Source organism: Zalophus californianus, chromosome 8 (assembly GCF_009762305.2).
Source record: "Zalophus californianus isolate mZalCal1 chromosome 8, mZalCal1.pri.v2, whole genome shotgun sequence".
Classification (NCBI taxonomy): domain Eukaryota; kingdom Metazoa; phylum Chordata; class Mammalia; order Carnivora; family Otariidae; genus Zalophus; species Zalophus californianus.
The window spans coordinates 89257561-89281512 of NC_045602.1; the positions used below are offsets into that span (position 1 = coordinate 89257561).

At 48.3% G+C, this 23952-nt stretch overlaps 1 protein-coding gene across 7 annotated transcripts in view; it reads left to right on the forward strand.

Moving 5' to 3' along the window:
• The window catches only part of NINL (ninein like), a 170654-nt gene that overhangs the window by 95226 nt on the left and 51476 nt on the right, over window positions 1-23952 (forward strand). For 5 of the 7 annotated variants that reach the window (XM_027621880.2, XM_027621882.2, XM_027621881.2 and 2 more), the window contains exons 5-11: window positions 3316-3494; window positions 5324-5390; window positions 7093-7283; window positions 8012-8164; window positions 10925-11095; window positions 22054-22190; window positions 23526-23666. In XM_027621880.2, the coding sequence (XP_027477681.1) occupies window positions 3316-3494; window positions 5324-5390; window positions 7093-7283; window positions 8012-8164; window positions 10925-11095; window positions 22054-22190; window positions 23526-23666 (1039 nt within the window). Of the gene's footprint in view, window positions 1-3315; window positions 3495-5323; window positions 5391-7092; window positions 7284-8011; window positions 8165-10924; window positions 11140-22053; window positions 22191-23525; window positions 23667-23952 lie in introns of those variants that run through there. The other 2 variants (XM_027621883.2, XM_035728858.1) reach the window with 2 other exon arrangements.

The window sequence follows — 23952 nt, forward strand, 5'->3', positions numbered from 1 at the left end:
CTCTAATCACATGGTTGGGTCCCTGGGCAACCACCCCGATCCTTAAGGGCTTTCCAGAAGTCATCTCATTAACATAAACTCAGGTTTGGTTGCTCTTGTCACTTAGGACATTCCAAGGGTTTTAGGAGCTCTGGGCCAGGGGTGAGATGAAGAGCAAATACATATTTATTATAAATCACAGTATCACAAGTGTCAAATAATATTGTGTGCTGTCCTTAAGCCATGGGCTGTTGACAAGATAAAGTAGATGTAGAGCAGTTGAAGTTTCAAGAATTGAAGCTCCGTGCAGACACAGGTGTACCTAGACCACTGAGGTTGGCAGAGCAGGTAGGATGCCAGCAGCCAGAGACAGACCTCACTGTATCTTTTGTCAGACAGTAGTGGTGTGTTGTGCTGATAGGCCTACTTAGACTCCTGTTATGGGAATGGGGCTGGTGGGACAAAGATAGCATGTCCAAGTGGAAGTGGTGTCCTGAGGGGGGATGCCCCCTGGCTTTGGTAATGGTCAGGAGGTGGAGGGAGGGTTTGGAGAGCGGTCCACTCAGGGGCATGTAGATTGTGGGGTGAGGGTCAGAAGATGCTGACAGACATTGTCATTAGTGCCTGCTCCATCAGACTTGAGGCTGTAAGTGGCAGCCATGCTTCAGACCCTTCTTGGCTATCTCTGATGAGTATTGGGCAGGTGAGTGAAAGGGGGCATGGGGCAGTGTGTTCGAGGTTGGAGGCATGGTATTGATGAGCAGACCGAGGAGGGAGCTCTTTCCCTCAGCCCCACGGCAGGCTCCTGCCGTGGCGGATCCTTGGTCTGGAGTGGGTGCATGACTGGATAACAGGGATAACAGTGTGGGAGGGCTTGGGGCAGGGGAGTGGGAGGTGGAAAGGATGAGAGCTCACATCGATTGTCTTCAGTGTGTTCGGACTCCCAGAGATCTGTAGCATTATCATGCCCATTATTCAGATAAGGAACTGAGGCTTGATGTGTGAAGGGATTTATTTGTCCAAGATCCCACAGCTAGTAAGTGAGAACCAAGATTCGAGTCACAATTTTCCAGTTGCAAGCCCTGGGTGGGCCCTTGTATATGCAGTGTAGACAGAACCCGCTCCTTCCACTGGCTGCCCAAGGCTACAAGAGCGCCTGGGTATAGTGCAGAGAACCCTGACGTGGGAGGAGCAGACCAGCAGTGGGAACCATTTGTAGGACCCTCAGGGCATTCGCTGGTTGCTTTGTCTGACACTTTTCTTCTCTAAGAGGTGAAGATGGCCACTGGCCTTTACGAATACAGGATTTAGAATATGGCCTGTGATGGTGTACAAGAATGGAAAGGTGCCTGGTGTCCCTGACACTGCACGTGCCCCTCCCACACTAGAGAATGCATGAAGCTTCTAAACGTAAAACTGGATCTGTGGACATGCACTAAAAAAAACCAAAAAACAGAAAAAAGAGAGAAAGGAGCTATTCTAGGACTTGTGGGTTTTTTCCACCTATTCTATTTTTTTGTTGTTTTCTTTGGCTTTTGCTTTTCTTTTGGATTTCAAAGCTTTCCTCAATTAAATGGTCATATGTGTGGCCTGACACTCCTCTCCTCTTGCCAGCCTAAGGGGTGGGGGGCATCAGAGTCCCTCTGAGTTTTCTGTGCTTGGATTCCTAAATGTGCCCCAGCTTCCCACTTCCCACCTGATAGGACTTTACCTCTTCCTAAACCACCTGAAGGTGGAAGGTTCTTCTCCGCCCACATTAACCAGCCTGCAGCCTCTCTGTAACCAGAAACCATGCTCAGATGCAAGAGCCTATATTCACCGGTCCTCACTTACCCTTTTGGCAGCTCTCTGGTGGGAGCCTTTTTCCATGTTTGTAGCCTCCCCCTTCTGTACGCTGCTGGGTCTGCTCACAGGTTCTCCTGTTTTCTCTCTGCTGACTCAGACACTTTGCCCTCCCCTTCAGCACATCACATGCCTGTTGTCCCAGGGTGATTGGTATAGTGTCCATTATTACCTCCAGGTGTCCCAGTGAGGGGAGCAATGCTATATTCACCCTGCATATTTCAGCTGCCTTAAATGTCATGCTGTCACTTCACAGTCTGTCCATCCCACATGGAACTTGGCGTCTTCCTCCCTTGACCCCAGTGTCTGTCTGCCACTGGTATCACTGTGCTTCCAATTGGCAAGGCTGTACCCAGCCCCCTCCTCTGCTGTGGTCCCAAGGGCAGGGGCTGTGGCCTGGCCGTTTGAGGTTTGGAAGAAAGGAATGATGGCTTGAAGGAGTGTGACACATCTCAGTGAAATGCTGCTCAGTTTTCCTGGCCTGGCCTTACTTCACTGGACCCTTTGCCTTTCTCTTCAACCAGCCCATTCTGATCACTTTCCTTGGAACCCGTGTCCTGTCCTGGTTGCTGCCCATAATGCCCTCCCCAGGCTCTCTCCTACCCACCCAAATTCCACACAGTGTCAGTGTCATTTCTTCTCTGTCTGAAAGGTACCAGCTGCTCTGTACAAAGTGGATAGGTCAGGAGGGAAGAAGGAAATGGAAGGGATTGTTAGGGTTTAAGGGATTCTCATGAATCCCAAACTAAAACCCATGCCTGCCTTTGCCCCAGACTTCAGACCTGCAGAGTTTCAGCCTCCTGGGCTGTGTGTGAGGTCCACGCCCACCGTGCCCTGATGGTCCTGTCCAGATCGGGTTCCGAAGTGAGCAGGGTAGGAAGTGACCTTCTGGTCTCTAGAGCAGTATGTCGCTGGATTATTGGAGGTTTTTTTCCTTTTCTCTAATAAAATGCTATTAGTATTAGTCTTCTATTAGATCAACAAGAAGTCATTTCTTAGTAGTAGTCTTTTACTACATAAACAAAAGCAAAATATACTCAGAAAAATTTAAACAGGGACACCTGGGAGGCTCAGTCGGTTAAGTGTCTGCCTTCAGCTCAGGTCATGGTCCCAGGGTCCTGGAATCAAGTTCCACGTTGGGCTCCCTGCTCCACGGGGCATCTGCTTCTCCCTCTGCCTGCCGCTCCCCCTGCTTGTGCATGTGTGCTCGTGCATGCTCTCTCTCTCGAACAAATAAATAAAATCTTAAAAAAAAAAAAAAGAAAGAAAAATTTAAACAGTACATAGAGTTTAGAGTAGAAAGTTACTGTCTCCCAGCCTGGGTTTCTCAGTCCCCTGCCTGAGGATTAGGGAGAATAGATTGACCACTGTTAACTGTTCTCTGTGTTCCTCCAGACATTCTCTGTGTGCGTCTCTGAAGGCTGCACTCCGCATCTTGAAATGTGTTGCAGCAGTGTGTGGGCCCCCCAACCAAACCTCCCATTTTCTTTCCAGCTGCCTCTCGTGCTGTCCCACCAAAGTACGTGAGCGGCTCTAAGTGGTACGGTCGCTGGAGCCGGCCCGAGCCCGAGCTGTGTGGCTCTGCAACAGGAGCCAAATGTTTACCAGAACAGCAGGCCCGGACCACTGGAAGAGGCCAGCTCCGTCGCTCCGCATCTTTGGAAAGTGTGGAGGTGGGTCGGGTTCCCCTTCCCCACCCCATTTCACTTAGTCATTGTGACATGACTACAAGAGGATGTGAGGGGCAGGTGGGCATTTCTGGGCATCTCAAGTCACCAGAAGCATGGGTGCACATTGGGAAATGACATTTCGTTCTAAAATATCTCTGGGTCTGATTGTCTGCAGGGAAATTCTGGCCAGCGAGCATACTCCTTCGGATATTGGGGCAGCGGAGAATTGGTGTCCAAATCACTTGTTTCTTTCCCTCCCCTGCTTACCACCACCAGCTTTTCCCCAGCACTGGGAGAAGACTGGTTGTATGGTTTCATAGGAGTGAGGAAAGAAAGGGAAGATGCTTTTTTGATGCCCCTGCAAGGTTAGGAATTTGGAAGTACCAAGCCCACAGTCCCACCTGCCTTGAATACTTAGGATATACCAAGGCCCACACTTAAAATTTGTCGAAGATGTACCAGACACCTCCTGGGGCCTTGGGGGTTGATTCTAGCCCCCCATGTCCCTGAGTTGTTCACTGCTGCTGGGGCAAACTCAGGAGACGGGCTGCTAGAGCCCGACAGCCTTCGTGTCAGGAAATATCCATGGGGCAGATCCACAGCTAGCTTTCAAGTTAACCATGGATTCCTTAGACCTGTTTCCAAGAATTTCAGAAGATTCCTGGTTCCTGCTCTCTGTGATGTCCACTTTGTCAGGTGGGGCTTTATGGGGACTTATTTTTAGTAAGACAGCTCTGGGCTTTCACATTAATTTGTTTATATGTTCAACATTTGTTGAGGCAAACATATCTACTTAAATCGTAGAGTCCCTTTGCTAGACAATACCAACAAACCCCAGGTGTTCACTTTTTTATCCTCTTTAACTTTGGTCCTCAGAGATGGAGGTCTGAGGAGTCTGCTCTGCCTCCCTTGTACCATTCTGCTTGGTAAAACCATCTTGGATCCCTGGAACTAGAACATGGGAAAATGTTGTTTTAAGGTTGTTGGTTGGGCTGAATGCATTAGAAAAATGGGACATAACACCTGCTCCCAGATTCCACTCTCATTTCATTGCCAGCTCTGAGGGGCGCTGAGTCTTGGTCAATTTGACATTCCTTCCAGGATCAGTCATGGGACACACAGCACCTGTCAGAAGCGACTTTGATTTTGTAGTTGGCTGACTAGGCCACAAAAACCTGAGGTTTTTACTTGAGTCAAGTGTTTCTTGGTGGCCTGCCGCCTGCAGGGTGCAGCTTGCAAAGGGCCCTGAGGTGTCAGGTGCTTGCTATGCATCATGCTGTCCCTAGAGCTCCTGGAGGGACAGAGAAAACCACTCTCCCTCTAACTGTTGGCTGAACTGATAAGGATGATAAGGGATGGGGTGCAGAGAGATGAGGACCATTAAGCTTGAGTCAAGATGATGTGGTGTGATGGCAAGTTGACCGTGTTCCACAGCCACTTCTCTCCAGCGCTGGTGTATGAAGCCAGCACCACAAGAAGCTGTTGATTGGGAAACCTTTTTCTCCCCTTTTAGGGTACAAGTGCTTGATTGTGTTTTTAGTGTGAACTACTGATTATTTTGGGTTTCTGTTGAGGAACTTCCTGTGTCCCTGTGTCTATACCGTAGCGCTTGGTCTGTGAGAGGGAGCTGCTCTGTGCTGGCGCCTCTCAACCTGGACACAGAGCCCACCTGCCAGTGTGGGCTTTCCCTCGAGGAGCTGCATCTCACCAGCTGTTGTTCCTCTTCCTCAGTCCCTGCCCAGCACCACCACATACCCTTCTTCTGTTCCTGGAGCTCTATCCACTGCCACATACTCCAGGGAATTCATATCTTTCTCTTTTCATTTTCCCAGAGTCTCAAGTCAGACGAAGAAGCTGAAAGTGCTAAAGAACCTCAGAATGAGTTGTTTGAAGCACGAGGTAAAGCCACAGCTTCATGGTTGTGCTCCCTCCCTTTGACCAGTGCTTTGAAGTTCAAGGAGCTAGGTCATTGGTCAGTGAGCCAGCCATGTGTAATTTCCTGGGAAGCATGCCGAGTGGGTGGTGTCCCTCGGGGGCCCCTACTCCAGAGTTAGTCCTAGCTGGGAGGTGGTCACTTGATCCTCAGCATCCCCTGAGGTCAGACCCTTAGAGGCCACTGGCCAAGTGGCAGTATGTTCTGCCACGTCTCATAGTCTGTGAGGGCCAGGGTGACCCCAGCTGACAGGCATGGCCTTGGGGTGTCAGGCCTGTTGCACTGCCTTCTTGATATGCTGGGTCTGGGTACATCCTCTTCCTGGCTGTGTACAAGCAGTCTTGGCAACTGCCAGCAGGCCTGTCTGTGCTCCAGATGAAATGCCCGACATGGTCTTGGCCCTCGGGAGCCTTGGAGGAGCAACCAGAAGGCAGCAGCAGGTGTACATAAGCAGATTGCAGTGTGCCCACATGTGGGTCTGTGGATGACTTAATGATGCCTCCCACATGAGCGCGTCACAGGGCAGAAAGTGTGGAAACTTAATTTGAAGGGGGAGACCTGAATTGACCTTGAATTTCTGCTGCAGTAAAAAATCAGCAGCTGGAACCGAGCATGCTCTAGATTGTGGTCCTCAAGGACAAGGGCCACTGATAATTGTTTACCTCGGTGGATGTCAGAGGAGATGACCTGAGTGCCCACCTGGGCTGCTGGATGAAGCACATAGATCAGGAAGAGCAGCCAGGCCATCACATCCTAACTGCCTTGGCCTCAAAGTCTAAATTTTGGGTGGGAAAGGAAGGACTGGCCCGGAAGTTTGTGCATGGTGCAATTTGGGATCTTTACCCGCAGGTTCTTCCTAGCCTTGAACAGAAACCTTTCCAGCGGATTAGAACTGACAGTAGTGCATGAAACTCACATCAGAGCTCAGAGGATTGATTTACCTCCTCCACCATCCCTGAAAAATAAACCCTCGTATCAGAGATGCTTTTATGTTTTTACTTAGAAATTTCAGACTCTTTAACCTGGAAGGGATCTCAAAGAAGGCATTTTCCTCAGCCCCGTACAATGTTGTTCATGAGCACACAGCCAGTATGGACTAGCTGTGGAGGGGATGTCTGGCTTGAAGCATGGCTCATCAATGGATGGCTTCTCATGGGCACCCCCAGCATTGGTCTGTGTTCTTCTACAAGTTGTTTCTCCAGCAAAGCTCAGAAACATAAGTTTCTAGAATTTTTTTTTTTTAAATTAGTCTGGTTTTGGGGTTTTTTGTGTGTGTGTGTGTGTGTGTGTTTTGGGTTTTGTTTTTTTTTGTGTGTTTTTTTTTTTTTTGGTAAATACAAATAATTTAGCCCTCTTTTATGTGCTTTCAGTGGTCTGACTTCTGACTTTAGGAGGTTCCCTTCAGAGAAAGCTCTCCCCACATGGACCAGAGATTCCCCCCCACTGACATTTTATTATGAAAATTTGCAAACACAGAATGAAGATGAAAGAATCATACTGTGAGCAGCCTTGTACCCATCACCTAGATTGCACCTTTGATGCTTTGCTACTCAAGTGTGTCCATCGCCCTGTCCATCTGATTTCAGAGTACATTGCCGGCGTTGGGGTGTTCCCCCCAGGTGCTTCCACCTGGAGCGTAGGGTTTACCTGTCTCTCTCCCTGCTTCAGGCCAGCTGCCAGCTTGGGGTTCTGAGGTCTTTGGGTGCCTCCAGAAGCCCTGCAGCCCCTCCTTGGACACCCCTGAGAGCCGGGTTCGGGGCATCTGGGAAGAGCTGGGCGTCGGCAGTAGCGGCCACCTCAGCGAGCAGGAGCTGGCCATCGTCTGCCAGAGCATCGGGCTCCAGGGACTGGACAAGGAGGTGAGAGGGGCCAAGGCAGACCACACTGGAGGATGGGCTCCTTGTGATGGTCAGGTTGGTTGGTGTTGGGTCTAGAGAGTCCCTTCACCCTCCAGACACTGATGTGGTTGTACCACTTTCTGGTCTGAAGTCCTCTGATAACTCCCAGTGCTGCTGCTGAGGTCTGCACCCACGTAGGTCACGGGTGGCCTGCCTCACCGGCATCTGAGCATTTTCACTCATGACCGTTCCTCTGCCTAGAGTGCCCTTTCCCCTTCCTGCGTTGCCCAGTTCTACCACCCAGCCCAGATATGGCCCCTGAGGCAGGCTGTGCTCCCCAGGGGCTGTATTGACCCCTCCTTTACTCTTGCAGGGCCCGAGGGGAGGTGGGTAGGCCGTGGTGATGGGGAAGCTCCCCCTTGGTAAAATCCTCCTTAGCCCTGCTGTCCTTGGTAGTTCCTGAACCGCTGGGGGCCCAGGGCACCTTCCATATGAATGTCTTCCTCTTACCATCCAGCAAGTTCCTGGCATGATAGACTCTGGGTATTTGTGGAATTAGGAAGTGCAGGTGGCATCCATTCACAGCAGGGTGGAAACTGAGCAGGTGTGGAGATGTCAGGCCAGAACCAAGGGAGGTCAGGTGTGTCCCAGATGGTTTGAATTTGCTAAGGATGAGCAGACTGCCCAGCATGGGGAGGGAAGGTCTGGGTGGTGGTGGCCTCAGCACAGGTATGGCGGCTTTTGTCTAGGAACTGGAGGATCTGTTTAACAAACTGGATCAAGATGGAGACGGCAGAGTGAGTCTTGAGGAATTCCAGCTTGGCCTATTCAATCATGGGCCCACTTCACTTCCAGAATCTTCCACTCCTGTCAAACCGAGCATGTCCTGGTCTCATTACGAGGTAAAATGGGATGATTGAGTCTTGAACCACAGCAGTAGCTGCTGTCACTCTCTGGCCTTCAGCATCTTCACAGACCTGGGAGTTGGGGGGGTTATGTACATGTGCGTGTGTAAGTGGGAGGCCATGTGACTTAGATTCTAGAACCACACAAGTCTTGGGGCTGATCTGGCATTGCCCCTCCCTAGCTTTGTGTCCCTGATAGTTACTTGCCTTCTCTGAGCCTCAGGCTCTTCATATGCAAAATGGGTGCCTGCCTCCTGGGGATTTTTTGAGGAATACATGGCAGTTCCTTGGTTGTGGGATAGGCTGCCTTCCAGTAGGAGAGCTCCTTCTCTCCTCCCTGTTGCAGTGCAGTGAGGGCATTCCATATCTTCCCTAGGAGTAGCTCTCCAGGTACTCCTTACCCTATGTTCTCCCTGTCCTGTATTCCTAAATCTTCTCTCTCATACAAATACCAGGTCTCTGCAGATGGAGGAGAGCAGATTTTAGGCAGCTTTTTAAATTGTGATCTGGTTTGGTGACCATTGGCTTAGCATTTGGTTTTTCTCCATCCCATGACAGGAAAACCTCCCTCTTCCCCCACAGGGCATGGTTCTCTGAAGAGTCTTGCTGACGTGGCTAATCCCATAGTTTGTCCTGCACCACCCGTAGTGCGGTGGTGCAGGACCAGTAATGTTCTCTGCTAGGCTGGGTAATCTGAGAGTCCAGTTTCTGAATCTGAACCTGATGAGAATGGACAGAGAAGAAACTAGGAGCATTAAAAGAAGATGTCAGACCATGTAAGGTCAGGCCACAGTGAAGTCCCACCGGGTCATGCTTAGAGCCAGTGGAAGGAAGGTGCCTCCTCTGTGATGGAGCTGCCTCTGTTCCTGTGTCCCAATGAGGAGGCACAGCGGACAGGGCTCTGAGCCGCAGGGCACAGGCATGAGGCCAGGCAGGACCCACCTCTAATCAGAGGCAGGGCCCCAGGGAAGCCCTGACTGCCCAGGAAGTGCTCTGAGCCAACATGGCTGCGGGTGGAGGGTATTGCATCCTGTGTATATGGGCTCCGGCGTGACATGGTGCTGCTGGGCCTCAGGTATGTGGCCCAGCCCCCACCTTCTCCTGTCAGGCCACGATGAGCCTGTCCTCAAGCTCACAGTCCTCACAGAGGAAACAGGTGGGAGGGAGATAAGGGTGGTCGGGGTGCATTTAGGTATCTGAGCTTTTCCACATGGCCATGGCCACGTTCCCGACTATTCTTGAGCTACCCTCTCCCCTTTTGTAAACCGGGTCAAATGCCTACTTTGTAGGGCTGTAAAGTACCTAGCACAACTTAGTGAGCACCCAATTCCTGAGTAAGTGTTTATGGAGAGGTAGGAACACAGCTGAGAACAGATGAGGGCATGTGGGCCTGTGAGCACCTGCTGAGGACTGAGTGTGGGGAGAGGACATGGGGGGCTGGGAGGGGCCGTCAGAGCAGAGCCCTGGAAAGCACAGCCATGGAAGTGTTGGGGGAAAGTGCTTCAGGCAATGAGACAAACTTGGAATGTTTGGTAATAGCAAGAGACTCCTGTGAGGGGGGTTGAGAGGAGGCCAGCACAGAGGGGAGGCCTGGGAGTGTGGCAGGAACCGTGGTGGCCAGAAAGGAGCAGCTGCTCCTAATTCCTGTGGCCCCAGACAGCAAATGCTTGTTCTGCCTGGGGCAGAAAATCTTTTTTTTTCTTAATTTTTTTTTTTAAAGATTTTATTCATTTATTTGAGAGAGAGAGAGAGAGTGGCAGGCGGGAGGGAGTGGGCAAGGGAAGAGGGGGGAAGCAGACTCCCCGCTGAGCAGGGGGCCTGATGGGGGGCTCGATCCCAGGATGCTGGGATCATGACCTGAGCCAAAGGCAGACGCTTAACCGACTGAGCCACCCAGGCGCCCCGACAGAAAATAACTGCTTGACAGATTCTTATAGCCCCTAAGCCTCATAGGTCAGCTTTCTGGCCAAGAGGTTTTTTTTCCCCTTCTTAAGACTCCCCAACTGGTGGTTCAGTTGGTTGAGCATCTGACTCTTGATTTTTGGCTCAGGTCTGGATCTCAGGGTCATGAGATCGAGCCCCACATCAGCTCCACTCTCAATGGGGAGTCTGCTTGCCCCTCCGCCCTGCTCGCACTCTCTCTCTAATAAATAAATCAATCTTAAAAAAACAAAACCCAAACTCCTCAATTCTGTCAGCTGTGAGATGTGTTTCTGAGGCCTGGGGAGACCTGTGACTCTGGGCCATTCTGCCTCCTCTCTTCAAGCCTGTCTTGGGTTTCTTTCCACAGGCTGGATCTCCTAGCATTGGTGGGCGCCTTTGAGAGGCCAGGTGCACACCATTACTGAATTGGGGAGAGAGGTTAAAACCGCTCATGACTCCCACGAAGCAGCTCGTGCTGACCAGTCAGGCCACACGGGCACTTGGATGGGTTCCCAGGGCAAGGCCTCTGGTGGACGGTAGGAAGGCAGGCACCAGGGTCCTTGAGAAGGCAGCGGGCTGGGTGTCTGGACCCCTGGGTTCAAATCTCCGCTTTGTTGCCTGCAGAGCTTTGCAGTCTTGGGCACACCGTGCGATGGTGCCACGCCTTTGTTTCCTAGTCTGGGAGACTGGGCTAACAGTCACTGTGTGAGTGGTTCTTACCTGACCTCAACGAGACAGTGAAGGGCTGAGCACAGGCTGTTGAGGTCAGAAAAATCTTAAAAATGAACAGGAGGCTGAAGTGCTCACAGGTACCTTTGCTTTCCCTGCACACAGGTTCTGCAGGAGGGTGGCTGCCAGACTGCCACGACGTCGTCCCTGGTGTCTGTGTGCTCAGGCCTGCATCTCTTGTGCAGCATTGATGATGGCACCGGATTTGCGTTTCCTGAACAGCTCATCGCCCTGTGGGCCCAGGAGGGGATTCAGAACGGCAGGGAGATCTTGCAGGTCTGGAACTGGTCCCTTCCCAGCTGCCCCAGGAGAGCATCCAGGTAGCATGGGGCCGGTGGGGGACCTTGGGGCCCTCTGCCCACAAAGGAGGCTGGACAGAGAATCCCAGCCACACAGGGCCTGAACTCTCTGCAGAGAACCCCATGTAGGAAAGTCCTATTGGAATCGTTTTCTTTATTTTTTGCTATCAAAATATAGGAGATTTTGGGACGCCTGGGTGGCTCAGTCGGTTAAGCATCTGCCTTCGGCTTGGGTCATGATCCCAGAGTCCTGGGATCAAGTCCCAAATTGGGCTCCTTGCTCAGCGAGGAGCCTGCTTCCCCCTCTGCCTGCTGTTCCCCCTGCTTATGCATGTGCTCTCTGACAAATAAATAAATAAAAATCTTTAAAATATAGGAGATTTTAGCTTAAAAAGATAATAAATAAGAAGCAGAAAATCAACAGTCTGAAACAAATCCATTTGAAAGTAGGTTTTAGTATACTGACATTCCTTTCAGTGCATTGTTAGCCTTGGAGATGTTCTGCTTACCTAGATGAGGGCGTCAGTCCCAGACAAGGGAAGGAAATTTCCTTCCTTGTGGTAGAGACTCTTACTGGATGTCACAGACTCAGTAGTCTGAGTGTTTCCACTTGCTGAGGACGAGCTCCATAGTGAACCCAAATTCCGTCAGAGCTGCCCGTCAGCCTGGGCAAGCTGTTCTCCCTGCATAGCCCCAATTCGCCCAGACCCTCCCTCCACTGGGTGGGGCATGGAGAGGTGTGCTGCCTGGCTGTCCTCAGGGGAGGCCAGTCTGACCTCCCCAGGGATACGGCCAGACCCTTGGGGTTTGGAGGGAGCTTGCTCTGGGGGCAGGACAAGGGTGAGGGAAGAACACGCTAGGTGGAAGTGTATGTGGTAAGCTGGATTGATGATCTTCATTTCCAAATTTTGCTTTGTGTTGTTAAAAAAAAAAGTGTCAACTTTTTTTTAAATTTTTTATTGTTATGTTAATCACCATATATTACATAATTTGTTTTGGTGTACTGTTCCATGATTCATTGTTTGTTCATAACACCCAGTGCTCCATGCAGAATGTGCCCTCCTCAATACCCATCACCAGGCTAACCCATCCCCCCACCCTCCTCCCCTCCAGAAACCTCAGTTTGTTTTTCAGAGTCCATCATCTCTCCTGGTTCGTCTCCCCCTCTGACTTACTCCCCTTCATTCTTCCTCTCCTGCTATCTTCTTCTTTTTCTTTTTTCTTAAAATATGTTGCGTTATTTGTTTCAGAAGTACAGATCTGTGATTCAACAGTCTTACACAATTCACAGCGCTCACCGTAGCACATATCTTCCCCAATGTCCATCACCCAGCCACCCCATCCCTCCCACCCCCGACCACTCCAGCAACCCTCAGTTTGTTCCTGAGATTAAGAATTCCTCATATCAGTGAGGTCATATGATACATGTCTTTCTCTGATTGACTTATTTCACTCAGCATAACACCCTCCAGTTCCATCCACGTCGTTGCAAATGGCAAGATCTCATTCCTTTTGATGGCTGCATAATATTCCATTGTGTATATATATATATATATATATATACACACACACACACACACACACACCACATCTTCTTTATCCATTCATCTGTCGATGGACATCTTGGCTCTTTCCACAGTTTGGTTATTGTGGACATTGCTGCTATAAACATTGGGGTGCACATACCCCTTCGGGTCCCTACATTTGTATCTTTGGGGTAAATACCCAGTAGTGCAATTGCTGGATCGAATGGTAGCTCTAATTTCAACTGTTTGAGGAACCTCCATACTGTTTTCCAGAGGGATTGCACCAGCTTGCATTCCCACCAACAGTGTAGGAGGGTTCCCCTTTCTCCACATCCCCGCCAACATCTGTCATTCCCTGACTTGTTAATTTTAGACATTCTGACGGGTGTGAGGTGGTATCTCATGGAGGTTTTGATTTGGATTTCCCTGATGCCGAGCGATGTTGAGCACTTTTTCATGTGCCTGTTGGCCATTTGGATGTCTTCTTTGGAAAAATGTCTGTTCATGTCTTCTGCCCATTTCTTGATTGGATTATTTGTTCTTTGGGTGTTGAGTTTGATAAGTTCTTTATAGATTTTGGATACTAGCCCTTTATCTGATATGTCATTTGCAAATATCTTCTCCCATTCTGTCGGTTGTCTTTCGGTTTTGTGGACTGTTTCTTTTGCCGTGCAAAAGCTTTTTATCTTGATGAAATCCCAATAGTTCATTTTTGCCCTGGCTTCCTGTGCCTTTGGTGATGTTTCTAGGAAGAAGTTGCTGCGGCTGAGGTCAAAGAGGTTGCTACCTGTGTTCTCCTTTAGGATTTGGATGGACTCCTGTCTCACGTTTAGGTCTTTCAATCATCTGGAGTCTATTTTTGTGTGTGGTGTAAGGAAATGGTCCAGTTTCATTCTTCTGCATGTGGCTGTCCAATTTTCCCAACACCATTTGTTGAAGAGACTGCCTTTTTTCCACTGGACATTCTTTCCTGCTTTGTCAAAGATAAGTTGACCATAGAGTTGAGGGTCCATTTCTGGGCTCTCGATTCTGTTCCATTGATCTATGTGTCTGTTTTTGTGCCGGTACCATAATGTCTTGATGATGACAGCTTTGTAATAGAGCTGGAAGTCCGGAATTGTGATGCCGCCAGCTTTGCTTTTCTTTTTCAATAGTCCTCTGGCTATTCGGGGTCTCTTCTGCTTCCATACAAATTTTAGGATTATTTGTTCCATTTCTGTGAAAAAAGTGGATGGTATTTTGATGGGGATTGCATTGAATGTGTAGATTGCTCTAGGTAGCATTGATATCTTCACAATGTTGGTTCTTCCAATCCATGAGCATGGAACGTTTTTCCATTTCTTTGTGTCTTCTTCAATTTCTTTCTTGAGTATTTTATAGTTTTCTGAGTACAGATCCTTTGCCTCTTTGGTTCAATTTATTCCTAGGTATCTTATGGTTTTGGGTGCAATTGTGAATGGGATCGACTCCTTGATTTGTCTCTCTTCTGTCTTGTTGTTGGTGTATAGGAATGCCACTGATTTCTGTGCATTGATTTTATAGCCTGCTACTTGACTGAATTCCTGTATGAGTTCTAACAGTTTTGGGGTGGAGTCTTTTGGGTTTTCCACATAAAGTATCATATCATCTGCAAAGAGTGAGAGTTTGACTTCCTCTTTGCCGATTTGGATGCCTTTGATTTCTTTTTGTTGTCTGATTGCTGTGGCTAGGACTTCTAATACTATGTTGAATAGCAGTGGTGATGGTGGACATCCCTGCCGCGTTCCTGACCTTAGGGGCAAAGCTCTCAGCTTTTCCCCATTGAGAATGATATTTGCTGTAGGTTTTTTGTAGATGGCTTTTATGATATTGAGGTATGTACCCTCTATCCCTATACTCTGAAGAGTTTTGATCAAGAAAGGATGCTGTACTTTGTCAAATGCTTTTTCTGCATCTATTGAGAGGATCATATGATTCTTGTTCTTTCTTTTGTTAATGTATTGTATCACGTTGATTGATTTGCGGATGTTGAACCAGCCTTGCAGCCCAGGGATAAATCCCACTTGGTCGTGGTGAATAATCCTTTTAATGTACTGTTGGATCCTATTGGCTAGTATTTTGGTGATAATTTTTGCATCCATGTTCATCAAGGATATTGGTCTGTAATTCTCCTTTTTGATGGGATCTTTGTCTGGTTTTGGGATCAAGGTAATGGTGGCCTCATAAAATGAATTTGGAAGTTTTCCTTCCATTTCTATTTTTTGGAACAGTTTCAGGAGAATAGGTATTAATTCTTCTTTAAATGTCTGATAGAATTCCCCTGGGAAGCCATCTGGCCCTGGGCTTTTGTTTCTTGGGAGATTTTTGATGACTGCTTCAATTTCCTTAGTGGTTATAGGTCTGTTCAGGTTTTCTATTTCTTCCTGGTTCAGTTTTGGTAGTTGATACATCTCTAGGAATGCACCCATTTCTTCCAGGTTATCTAATTTGCTGGCGTAGAGCTGCTCATCATATGTTCTTATAATTGTTTGTATTTCTTTGGTGTTGGTTGTGATCTCTCCTCTTTCATTCACGATGTTGTTGATTTGGGTCATTTCTCTTTTCTTTTTGATCAGTCTGGCCAGGGGTTTATCAATCTTGTTAATTCTTTCAAAGAACCAGCTCCTAGTTTCCTTGATCTGTTCTACTGTTCTTTTGGTTTCTATTTCATTGATTTCTGCTCTGATCTTTATTATTTCTCTTCTCCTGCTGGGTTTAGGCTTTATTTGCTGTTCTTTCTCCAGCTCCTTTAGGTGTAGGGTTAGGTTGTGTATTTGAGACCTTTCTTGTTTCTTGAGAAAGGCTTGTATTGCTATATACTTTCCTCTCAGGACTGCCTTTGCTGTATCCCAAAGATTTTGGACAGTTGTGTTTTCATTTTCATTGGTTTCCATGAATATTTTGAATTCTTCTTTAATTTCCTGGTTGACCCATTCATTCTTTAGTAGGATGCTCTTTAGCCTCCATGTATTTGAGTTCTTTCCGAATTTCCTCTTGTGATTGAGTTCTAGTTTCAAAGCATTGTGGTCTGAAAATATGCAGGGAATGATCCCAATCTTTTGGTACTGGTTGAGACCTGATTTGTGACCTAGGATGTGATCGATTCTGGAGAATGTTCCATGGGCACTAGAGAAGAATGTGTATTCCGTTGCTTTGGGATGGAATGTTCTGAATATGTCTGTGAAGTCCATTTGGTCCAGTGTGTCATTTAAAGTCTTTATTTCCTTGTTGATCTTTTGCTTAGATGATCTGTCCATTTCAGTCAGGGGGGTGTTAAAGTCCCCCACTATTATTGTATTGTTGTCAATGTGTTTCTTTGCTTTTGTTATTAATTGCCTTATATAATTGGCTGCTCCCATGTTCGGGGCATAGATATTTACAATTGTTAGATCTTCTTGTTGGATAGACCCTTTAAGTAGGATATAGTGTCCTTCCTCATCTCTTATTACAGTCTTTGTTTTAAAATCTAGTTTGTCTGATATAAGGATTGCCACCCCAGCTTTCTTTTGGTGTCCATTAGCATGGTAAATGGTTTTCCACCCCCTCACTTTCAATCTGGGGGTGTCTTTGGGTCTAAAATGAGTCTCTTGCAGACAGCATATGGATGGGTCTTGTTTTTTAATCCAATCTGATAGCCTGTGTCTTTTGATTGGGGCATTGAGCCCATTTACATTCAGGGTAACTATTGAAAGGTATGAATTTAGTGCCATTGTATTGCCTATAAGGTGACTGTTACTGTATGTTGTCTGTGTTCCTTTCTGATCTTTGCTGCTTTTAGGCTCTCTCTTTGCTTAGAGGACCCCTTTCAATATTTCTTGGAGGGCTGGTTTCATGTTTGCAAATTCCTTTAGTTTTTGTTTGTTCTGGACGCTTTTTATCTCTCCTTCCATTTTCAATGACAGCCTAGCTGGATATAGTATTCTTGGCTGCATATTTTTCTCATTTAGTGCTCTGAAGATATCTTGCCAGTCCTTTCTGGCCTGCCAGTTCTCTGTGGATAGGTCTGTTGCCAATCTAATATTTTTACTATTGTAGGTTACATATCTCTTCTCCCGAGCTGCTTTCAGGATTTTCTCTTTGTCTCTGAGAGTCGTAAGTTTTACTATTAGATGTCGGGGTGTTGACCTATTATTATTGATTTTGAGAGGGGTTCTCTGTGCCTCCTGGATTTTGATGCCTGTTTCCTTCCTCACATTAGGGAAGTTCTCTGCTATTATTTGCTCCAATATACCTTCTGCCTCTCTCTCTTTCTTCTTCTTCTGGGATCCCAATTATTCTAATGTTGTTTCATCTTATTGAATCACTTATCTCTCGAATTCTGCCCTCGGGATCCTGTAGTTGTTTCTCCCTCTTTTTCTCAGCCTCTTTACTTTCCACCATTTGGTCTTCTATATCACTGATTCTCTCTTCTGCCTCATTTATCCTAGCAGTTAGTGCCCCCATTTTTGATTGCACCTCATCAGTAGCCTTTTTGATTTCGACTTGGTTAGATTTTAGTTCTTTTATTTCTCCAGAAAGGGTTTCTCTAATATCTTCCACGCTTTTTTAAAGCCCAGCTGGTATCTTTAAAGTCATGATTCTGAACTCGAGGTCCGACATCGTAGTAATGTCCGTATTGAGTAGGTCCCTGGCTGACGGTACTACCTCTTGTTCTTTTTGCTGAGGTGATTTTTTTCGTCTTGTCATTTTGTCCAGAGGAGAATAGATGAATGAGAGAACAAAATGCTAACAGATTTACAACGTCCCCAGCAAATATACTGTATACAAATCAGAAAAGACCTGAAACCAGGGGAAAAGAAAGGGAAAGAAAGAAAAAAGAAAGAGAAAATAAAAAAAAAGATAAAAACTAAAACAGAACAATACAAAAAAAGCAGAATGTGATCAAATATGATCAGGCTAGTGCATAGATCAGTGCCACACAGTAGATTTTGGGCGTATTTTGGTCTGTTAGAAAAAAGTGCCTCCTAAAATTTTTAAAGAAGAAAGACATATATGTACAAAATAAGGGTTGATACAATGAAGGGATAGAAGATGACTGTAAAGATGAAAATTATAAAAGATTTTATAAAAGGACTTGATAAGAAGTTGTTTGAAAAAAGAAAGAAGATTTAAAAAAAAAAAAGAAAAGAAAAAACGGAGAGAATGTGATCAGGCAGGAGACTAGAACAGAACCATACACTAGTGATTTAAGGTATTTTTTTTCTGTTAGAAGAAACTGTATCTCAAAATTTTAAAGAGAGAACAACTTATATATATATATGCCAAAAATAAGGGTAACTACTATGAAGGGATAAAATATGACTCTAAAAAATGAAATATAAAAAAAATTTTTTTTTTTTAAAAAGAGATTGATAAGATGTTGGTTGAAAAAGGGAAAAAGAAAAAGAAAAAAAACAGTTAACAAAAATTAACTTTGATGAACTAATGAATCATGGTAAAAAAAAGCCATGAATTCTATGTGCAGTATTCCCCTAGCGCTGGAGTTCTCCCGTTCTCCTTGATGGGTAAACTTGGTCTTGGCTTGCTGGCTGTTTGTGCTGATCTTCTGGGGGAGGGGCCTGTTGCTGTGGTTTCCAAATATCTTTGCCGGAGGCTGAATTGCCCCGCCCTTGTCGGTCCGGGCTAAGCAAGCTGCTTGGGTTTGATCTCAGGAGCTTTTGTTCCCTGCAAGCTCTCCATACAGCCTTGGAGGACCAGGGCAAAAATGGTGGCCTCCCAATCTCCACCCGGAGGAGCTGAGAACTCGGGTCCCCGCTCCTCAGTGCGCCCCCAGAGAAAAGCAGTCACTCCCTTGTCCCTGGTCTCCGGCCGCACTCCGTGCTCACCCGGCCTGTGACCGAGCGTTTGTATCTCTGGCACCCGACCCCGTGTGGAGTCCCCAAACCCAGCAGATCCCTGCGGTCTTTTCCCGCGCCGCTCCTCCCCGGGAAGGAAGGGGAGTCTCCCCGGATCTGCCGCCTGTTGGGTCCCTGCTGCAGGAGCAGTGGCCCGACTGGGCCGCGGATCACAGTTTATGGCAACCCCAAGCTGAGAGCCCGCACCTCAGGTCCGTCTCTGCAGCCGGCTTCCCCGCTCCGATACCTGGGAGCTCTGGCGCACTCAGGCTCCCCCGGTCTTTCTGTGACCCCAAGCGTCCTGAGACCCCACTGTCCCGCGAGGGTTCCACCCCCGCTTAGCCACTGGAGCAACGTCCCTCAGCGGAGCCGACTTCTAAAAGGTCCGAGTTTGTGCTCTGCGGCTCTGTTACTTGCCAGAAGTGGCTGGCGGAGGCCCCTCCCCCATCGTCTATCCTCCCGAATATCGCCTCGGATTCACTTCTCCGCACGTCCTACCTTCCAGTAAGTGGTCGCTTCTCTGTTCAGAGAGTTGTTGCTACTCTCCTCTTCGATCTCCTGTTGAGTTCGTAGGTGTTCAGAATGGTTTGATCCCTATTCAGCTGAATTCCTGTGACCAGACGAAATCTAGGTCTCCTACTCCTCCGCCATCTTGCTCCGCCCCCCCAAAAAAGTGTCAACTTTTATAGAAAATTATAAAATAATGAAGCCTGCCCCATTTTTGCTCCCATTCTGCAGGAGCAGCAACCTAACAGGTTAGTGGGAGTTCTGTAGAGCCTTTCCCCAGCACAGAAAAGAAATACATATTTTAGATATTCCATCTTTAAAATTTTTTTTTGCAAAATCCATGTACTGTGTATCTTGTTAATTTAAGTTACCTTTTCCTCTTGTACATGTAGATTTTTTTTCTCTTCTAAATCTTGGCGTTTAAAATGTACATATATCTTCGTGTTCCTATGCTGGTATTTCTTTGTAGGCCAGACTCCTGAAGTTATGAGTTTTAACTCTTGATAGGCTTTGTCATATTACCTCTCAAAATGTCCCTATTAGCACAAACTAACAATACATGGAGGAGTCCAGCAACAGCCTGTAAGATGGTCCCTCTTACACCTTGGGTCAGTCTCTCCTGGACCTAAACTCAGCCATTGCTGAGTGTGGCTACCCAGTAGCCTGGGCAGAGCCTGGACAGCTGGACAGGCCTGGGCCCCTGGTCCTTAGAACTGTTCTGAGAGCCGGAGGCTGAACCTGGATCACTGGATTGGCCCCCAGGGAGGGTAGAGAACAAAAGGGTTCATGGTTTGGGGATTCTCCCTGAAACGATGCTCCTGATTCCCTGTCATTTGGAGGTGGGTCGGCTGCCATCATAGCCTGACAGATGGTGAATCTCAAATTTGCCTCTGACATTTCATAACTTACCCTTTTTAATGCTTTCCTGCTGTCACAGATATTTCCAGGTCTTTAGCAATTTGTAATTTACCAGTTGCATTCTGAGTTTGCTTCCATTTTGTTGAAAGGCAGAGGTGTTTACTGAACTCTCAGCACTTGGCACCAAGCAAGGACCTGTGAAATTTGTGATTGTTATTTACTCCTCACATGGCCTGGAAGGTGTTTCTGTCTCATGTGACGGATGGGGAGGCTGCCTGTGCACACACAGCCAGGGCAGGAGCACCAGCAAGTGGGGCAAGTGGTCCAGGTCCTGGCATGCCAAGTCAGGCCCCTTCCTGCCTGTAACACTCTTAGAAACTGCTTACCTGTGACATTGGTGGTCAAGACCACAGGCTGCTGCCCTGCCAAGAGCACCAAGCACACTGTGACTAAAAAAGAAAGGCCTTTCTGTTTAGGAAGCACCCAGCTGGGTGAGCCCTCTGCCTGGATGTACCCAGCTTCTCAAGACCCCTGGCCATTTTGGGGCGCTTCTTATCCAGGCCCTTGGGAATGCTCTGTGAGGAGGCCGAGGATTGGTTATCTGTCCCTCCTCAACAAATCACCATTGAATTACGCCTTAACACACAATGATGGTTCTCATCTGGAGCAGCTTCTGTGGGTCAGGAATTTAGGAACTGTGTAGTGGGTGGTTCTCGCCCAGGGTCTCCCCTGAGGTTGGTCAGAGGCCTTGTGAGGGCCTGACTGGGGCTGAGCTGCCACGTCCAAGCTGGCAGTTTGATGCTTGCTATAGTAGGAGGGCCTCCATTTCTTGCACATGGCCCCTTCCTTGGGCTGCTTGAGCTTCCTCAAAACTGGGCAGTGGCTTCCCTGGAGCACCATCTCAGAGAGAGTGGGGAGGAGCCATGTGTCTTCCACACCCCAGCCTTGGAAGCCCTATGCTGTCACCTCCTCAGTACCCTGTGGGTCAGATGGGCTGTCTCCGCTCGACGTGGGAGTGGAGGACCTGGGTATGGATGCCAGGAGGCAAGGGGCACAGGGCTATCTTGGAGGCTGGCTCCTACCCACGCTGTGTGGTTTTTGATGACTCCTTTCTTCTTGATCGGGAAGCTTTTGCCGTACCCTGTCTGGTACATGATTTGCTGGGCCATCTGTACTTGAGGAATAATAGCTTGAGCTTCCCAGTTACTCCATATGCTTCACCCTGACGTCATTTCTCTTCAGAAGCACTATGGGAGGTGGGGAAGTAGTGGAAATCAAGTCTCCATTGTATAAGTTAAAAAAGGGAGCATGCCTCATTCCCACGTGTGATCTGGGAATGCTGTGGCTCTTTCTCTATAGGCTCTGACATGGTACCTGCCTCTGGACTGGGCAGGCAGGGGGCTCCTGAGCTGGGGCGTAACTGATTTTCCAATGTCATAGAAAGAAGCAGGGGTCAAGAGTACAACACAAAAAAAGTAAATGCAGCAAGTGTTGTTATTGTCAGTTGAGCAGAGGGGTATACAGGTATGGTTTATTATTACTGTGGTGCAATACATATAAATTGTTTTATTCTCTAATTTTCAAAATCCTGAGGGGAAAAGAGTGCTCCACTCTATGGAGTGCTGGGCCATGGCTCACCTGTCAGATCATTTTTCTACCCACCTGTACACATATTTCACAGAGATTCTCTTAGCTTGAGGTGATAAAAACTCAACTCTAAATGGCTTAAGTAGAGTTAGGGGCTCACCTGGGCAGGCACTTGGAAGAAGTCATCCCAGGGGTGTTGTCAGAGCTCTCTTCCATCTCTCCTCTGCTTGCTTCTTGGTGGCACTGAGCTCAGGCCAGGTCTCCTCATGCAGCTCCCAGGGCCAGCAGGGTCCATACAGCACATTTTCTCACAGGGAGAAAGGCCTCTCCCCAGGCCTCCTATCAATCCCCATGACGTCCTCTGCTTGGGACATGCCCCTTCTGTGTCAGTTACTTTTTCAGGAAGAGGATCTCTGTCCAGCCTGGGTCACATCCACATCCATAAAATGAGTGGGGACAGAGGCAGAGACTTTACAGACAGAAAAGTTGTCAGGTGCTACCTACGGGACAGTGCAGATCTGGGCCTTGCCTGTTCTTAGGAAAGCCAGGAAGTGTTTGGAGAAGCCACACATCCTTTCCTGCCCAATGGGCTTTGCTATTTCCAGAGTCTCGACTTCAGTGTGGACGAGAAGGTGAACCTTTTGGAGCTGACCTGGGCCCTTGAGAATGAGCTCATGATGGTTGGTGGTGCCACTCAGCAAGCGGCCTTGGCCTGCTACCGCCAGGAGCTGAGCTTCCGCCAGTAAGAGCCCAGTGTGGTTGGGTGTGGGGGAGGTGGGTACAGCTGGCCAGGCTGCTGGGTGAGGGGCAGTCCTGGGAAATGGGCATCCTGCCCTTGTCCATCCCAAGCCAGTCCCAGGGGGGGCAGGAGGCTTGACAACACCTTTCCCACTGGCTCTCCTTTAGAAATGGGCACTTTTGGGGGGACAGGAAAGAGCTAAGCATTCCCTGTGCGAGTGACATCCCCGTGAATGATGTGAGGGGGGCTTGCTGCTTGGGCTTTTACAGCCACAGAATTTCAGGGTCACTGGCCTGTCTTCACACTTGGTGAGCAGCTTAGAAACTGATGTCAAGGTCCTCCCTTAGCCCCTTTTAGGAAGGTTCCAAGGGGGCATCTGAACCTGACACTCATCCTGCTGACACTTGAGCTCTTGGGTGCAGAGGCAGAAATCCTCCAGTTGGCAGGGATGTGTTCCAAGAGCAGGCAGAGGGCTCCTGAGCTGGGGCGGCTGGCAGGAGAGAACAAAGTGTTCCTCAGCATGGTCACCAAGAGCAAAGTGACGGGGGCCGAGAATGCGTTCCATTTTAGTTGGGTTCGGCTTTCGATTAGCTGAGTATTCAGGCCATCGGGACAGTAGATTGGTGTAAAGATCATTTTTGTGTTTATTGATGTTCCAAAGCTGCAGAAAAGAAATCATGATTTCTCTCCTCAAGACTTTGCATCCCATTAGGTGCTGACAGGCGAGCTTTCTGACCTTAGGCAGTTCTGCAAATAGGACCACAGAAAGACTGTGCCTTGGGAGGGTAGAGGGAGAAAAGCTCCATGCTCCTTCAGGGGAAGAAACGGTCACCAGAATGGCAGGTGCCAGGGGTGAGTGCAGAGCTGCAGGTGAAGCCTGCTCTGGGTGACTTACCTAGATGTCAGGCTGCAGGTGTCAGGGTGTGACCAAGGCAGGATGATGGGTGGCCAGCCTTCTCCCCTTCATGTATCTAGTCCTGGATTCGGTGCTGGGGATCCCTGGGAGAGGAGACAGAAGGGGGCATGGGTAAATTCTCACCTGTTCTGGGCCATCTGGAGGTGTGGCACGCCGTAAGGCTCTAGGCTCAGAATTTCTTGGTTCAGAAACTTTCTAGAAACCTTCCTTGACAGGTCATTTAGCCTCTCTCTCAGTATGTGCATCTGTAAAAGGGGCATAGTAGTTCTGGAAACCATTTCTAGGAGATGGTTGGTGGTGGCAGTGAGGTCAGAGCACAGCACTGCCCATGCTCAGTGCCCAGTTAATCATTCATGCAGACACAGGGCTTTCTGGGCCCAGCGCAGGTGTCCCCATCTGAACCTGTCTCCTTCCTGTGGCAGGGGGCAAGTGGAGCAGATGGCAAGGGAACGAGACAAGGCGAGGCAGGACCTGGAGAAAGCCGAGAAGAGGAACCTGGAGTTTCTGCAAGAGATGGATGACTGTCACTCTGCCCTAGAGCAGCTCACGGAGAAGAAGATCCAGTAGGTCTTGTGGTCATACCCAAGTCCAGAACTGCAGCTCCTTAGCAGCTGGGTGGTGATTTCCCAACCCGGCCACGGGTGGGTGGTGGATGTGGGGCTGCCAGTAGGTAAGGCCATGGTCATGAACATGGTGGAGCTGAGGCCCTCCTGTTTCACCTGAGCCAGTAGAAATCTAGAAGGTTCACCTCTGGGGATGTCCTTTCTTGAAGGAAGAGGGGTGCATTTAAAAAAGCAGCCTTGCTCTTTATGATGTGGGGACATGTGCAGGGGCATCCAGCTATGTGTG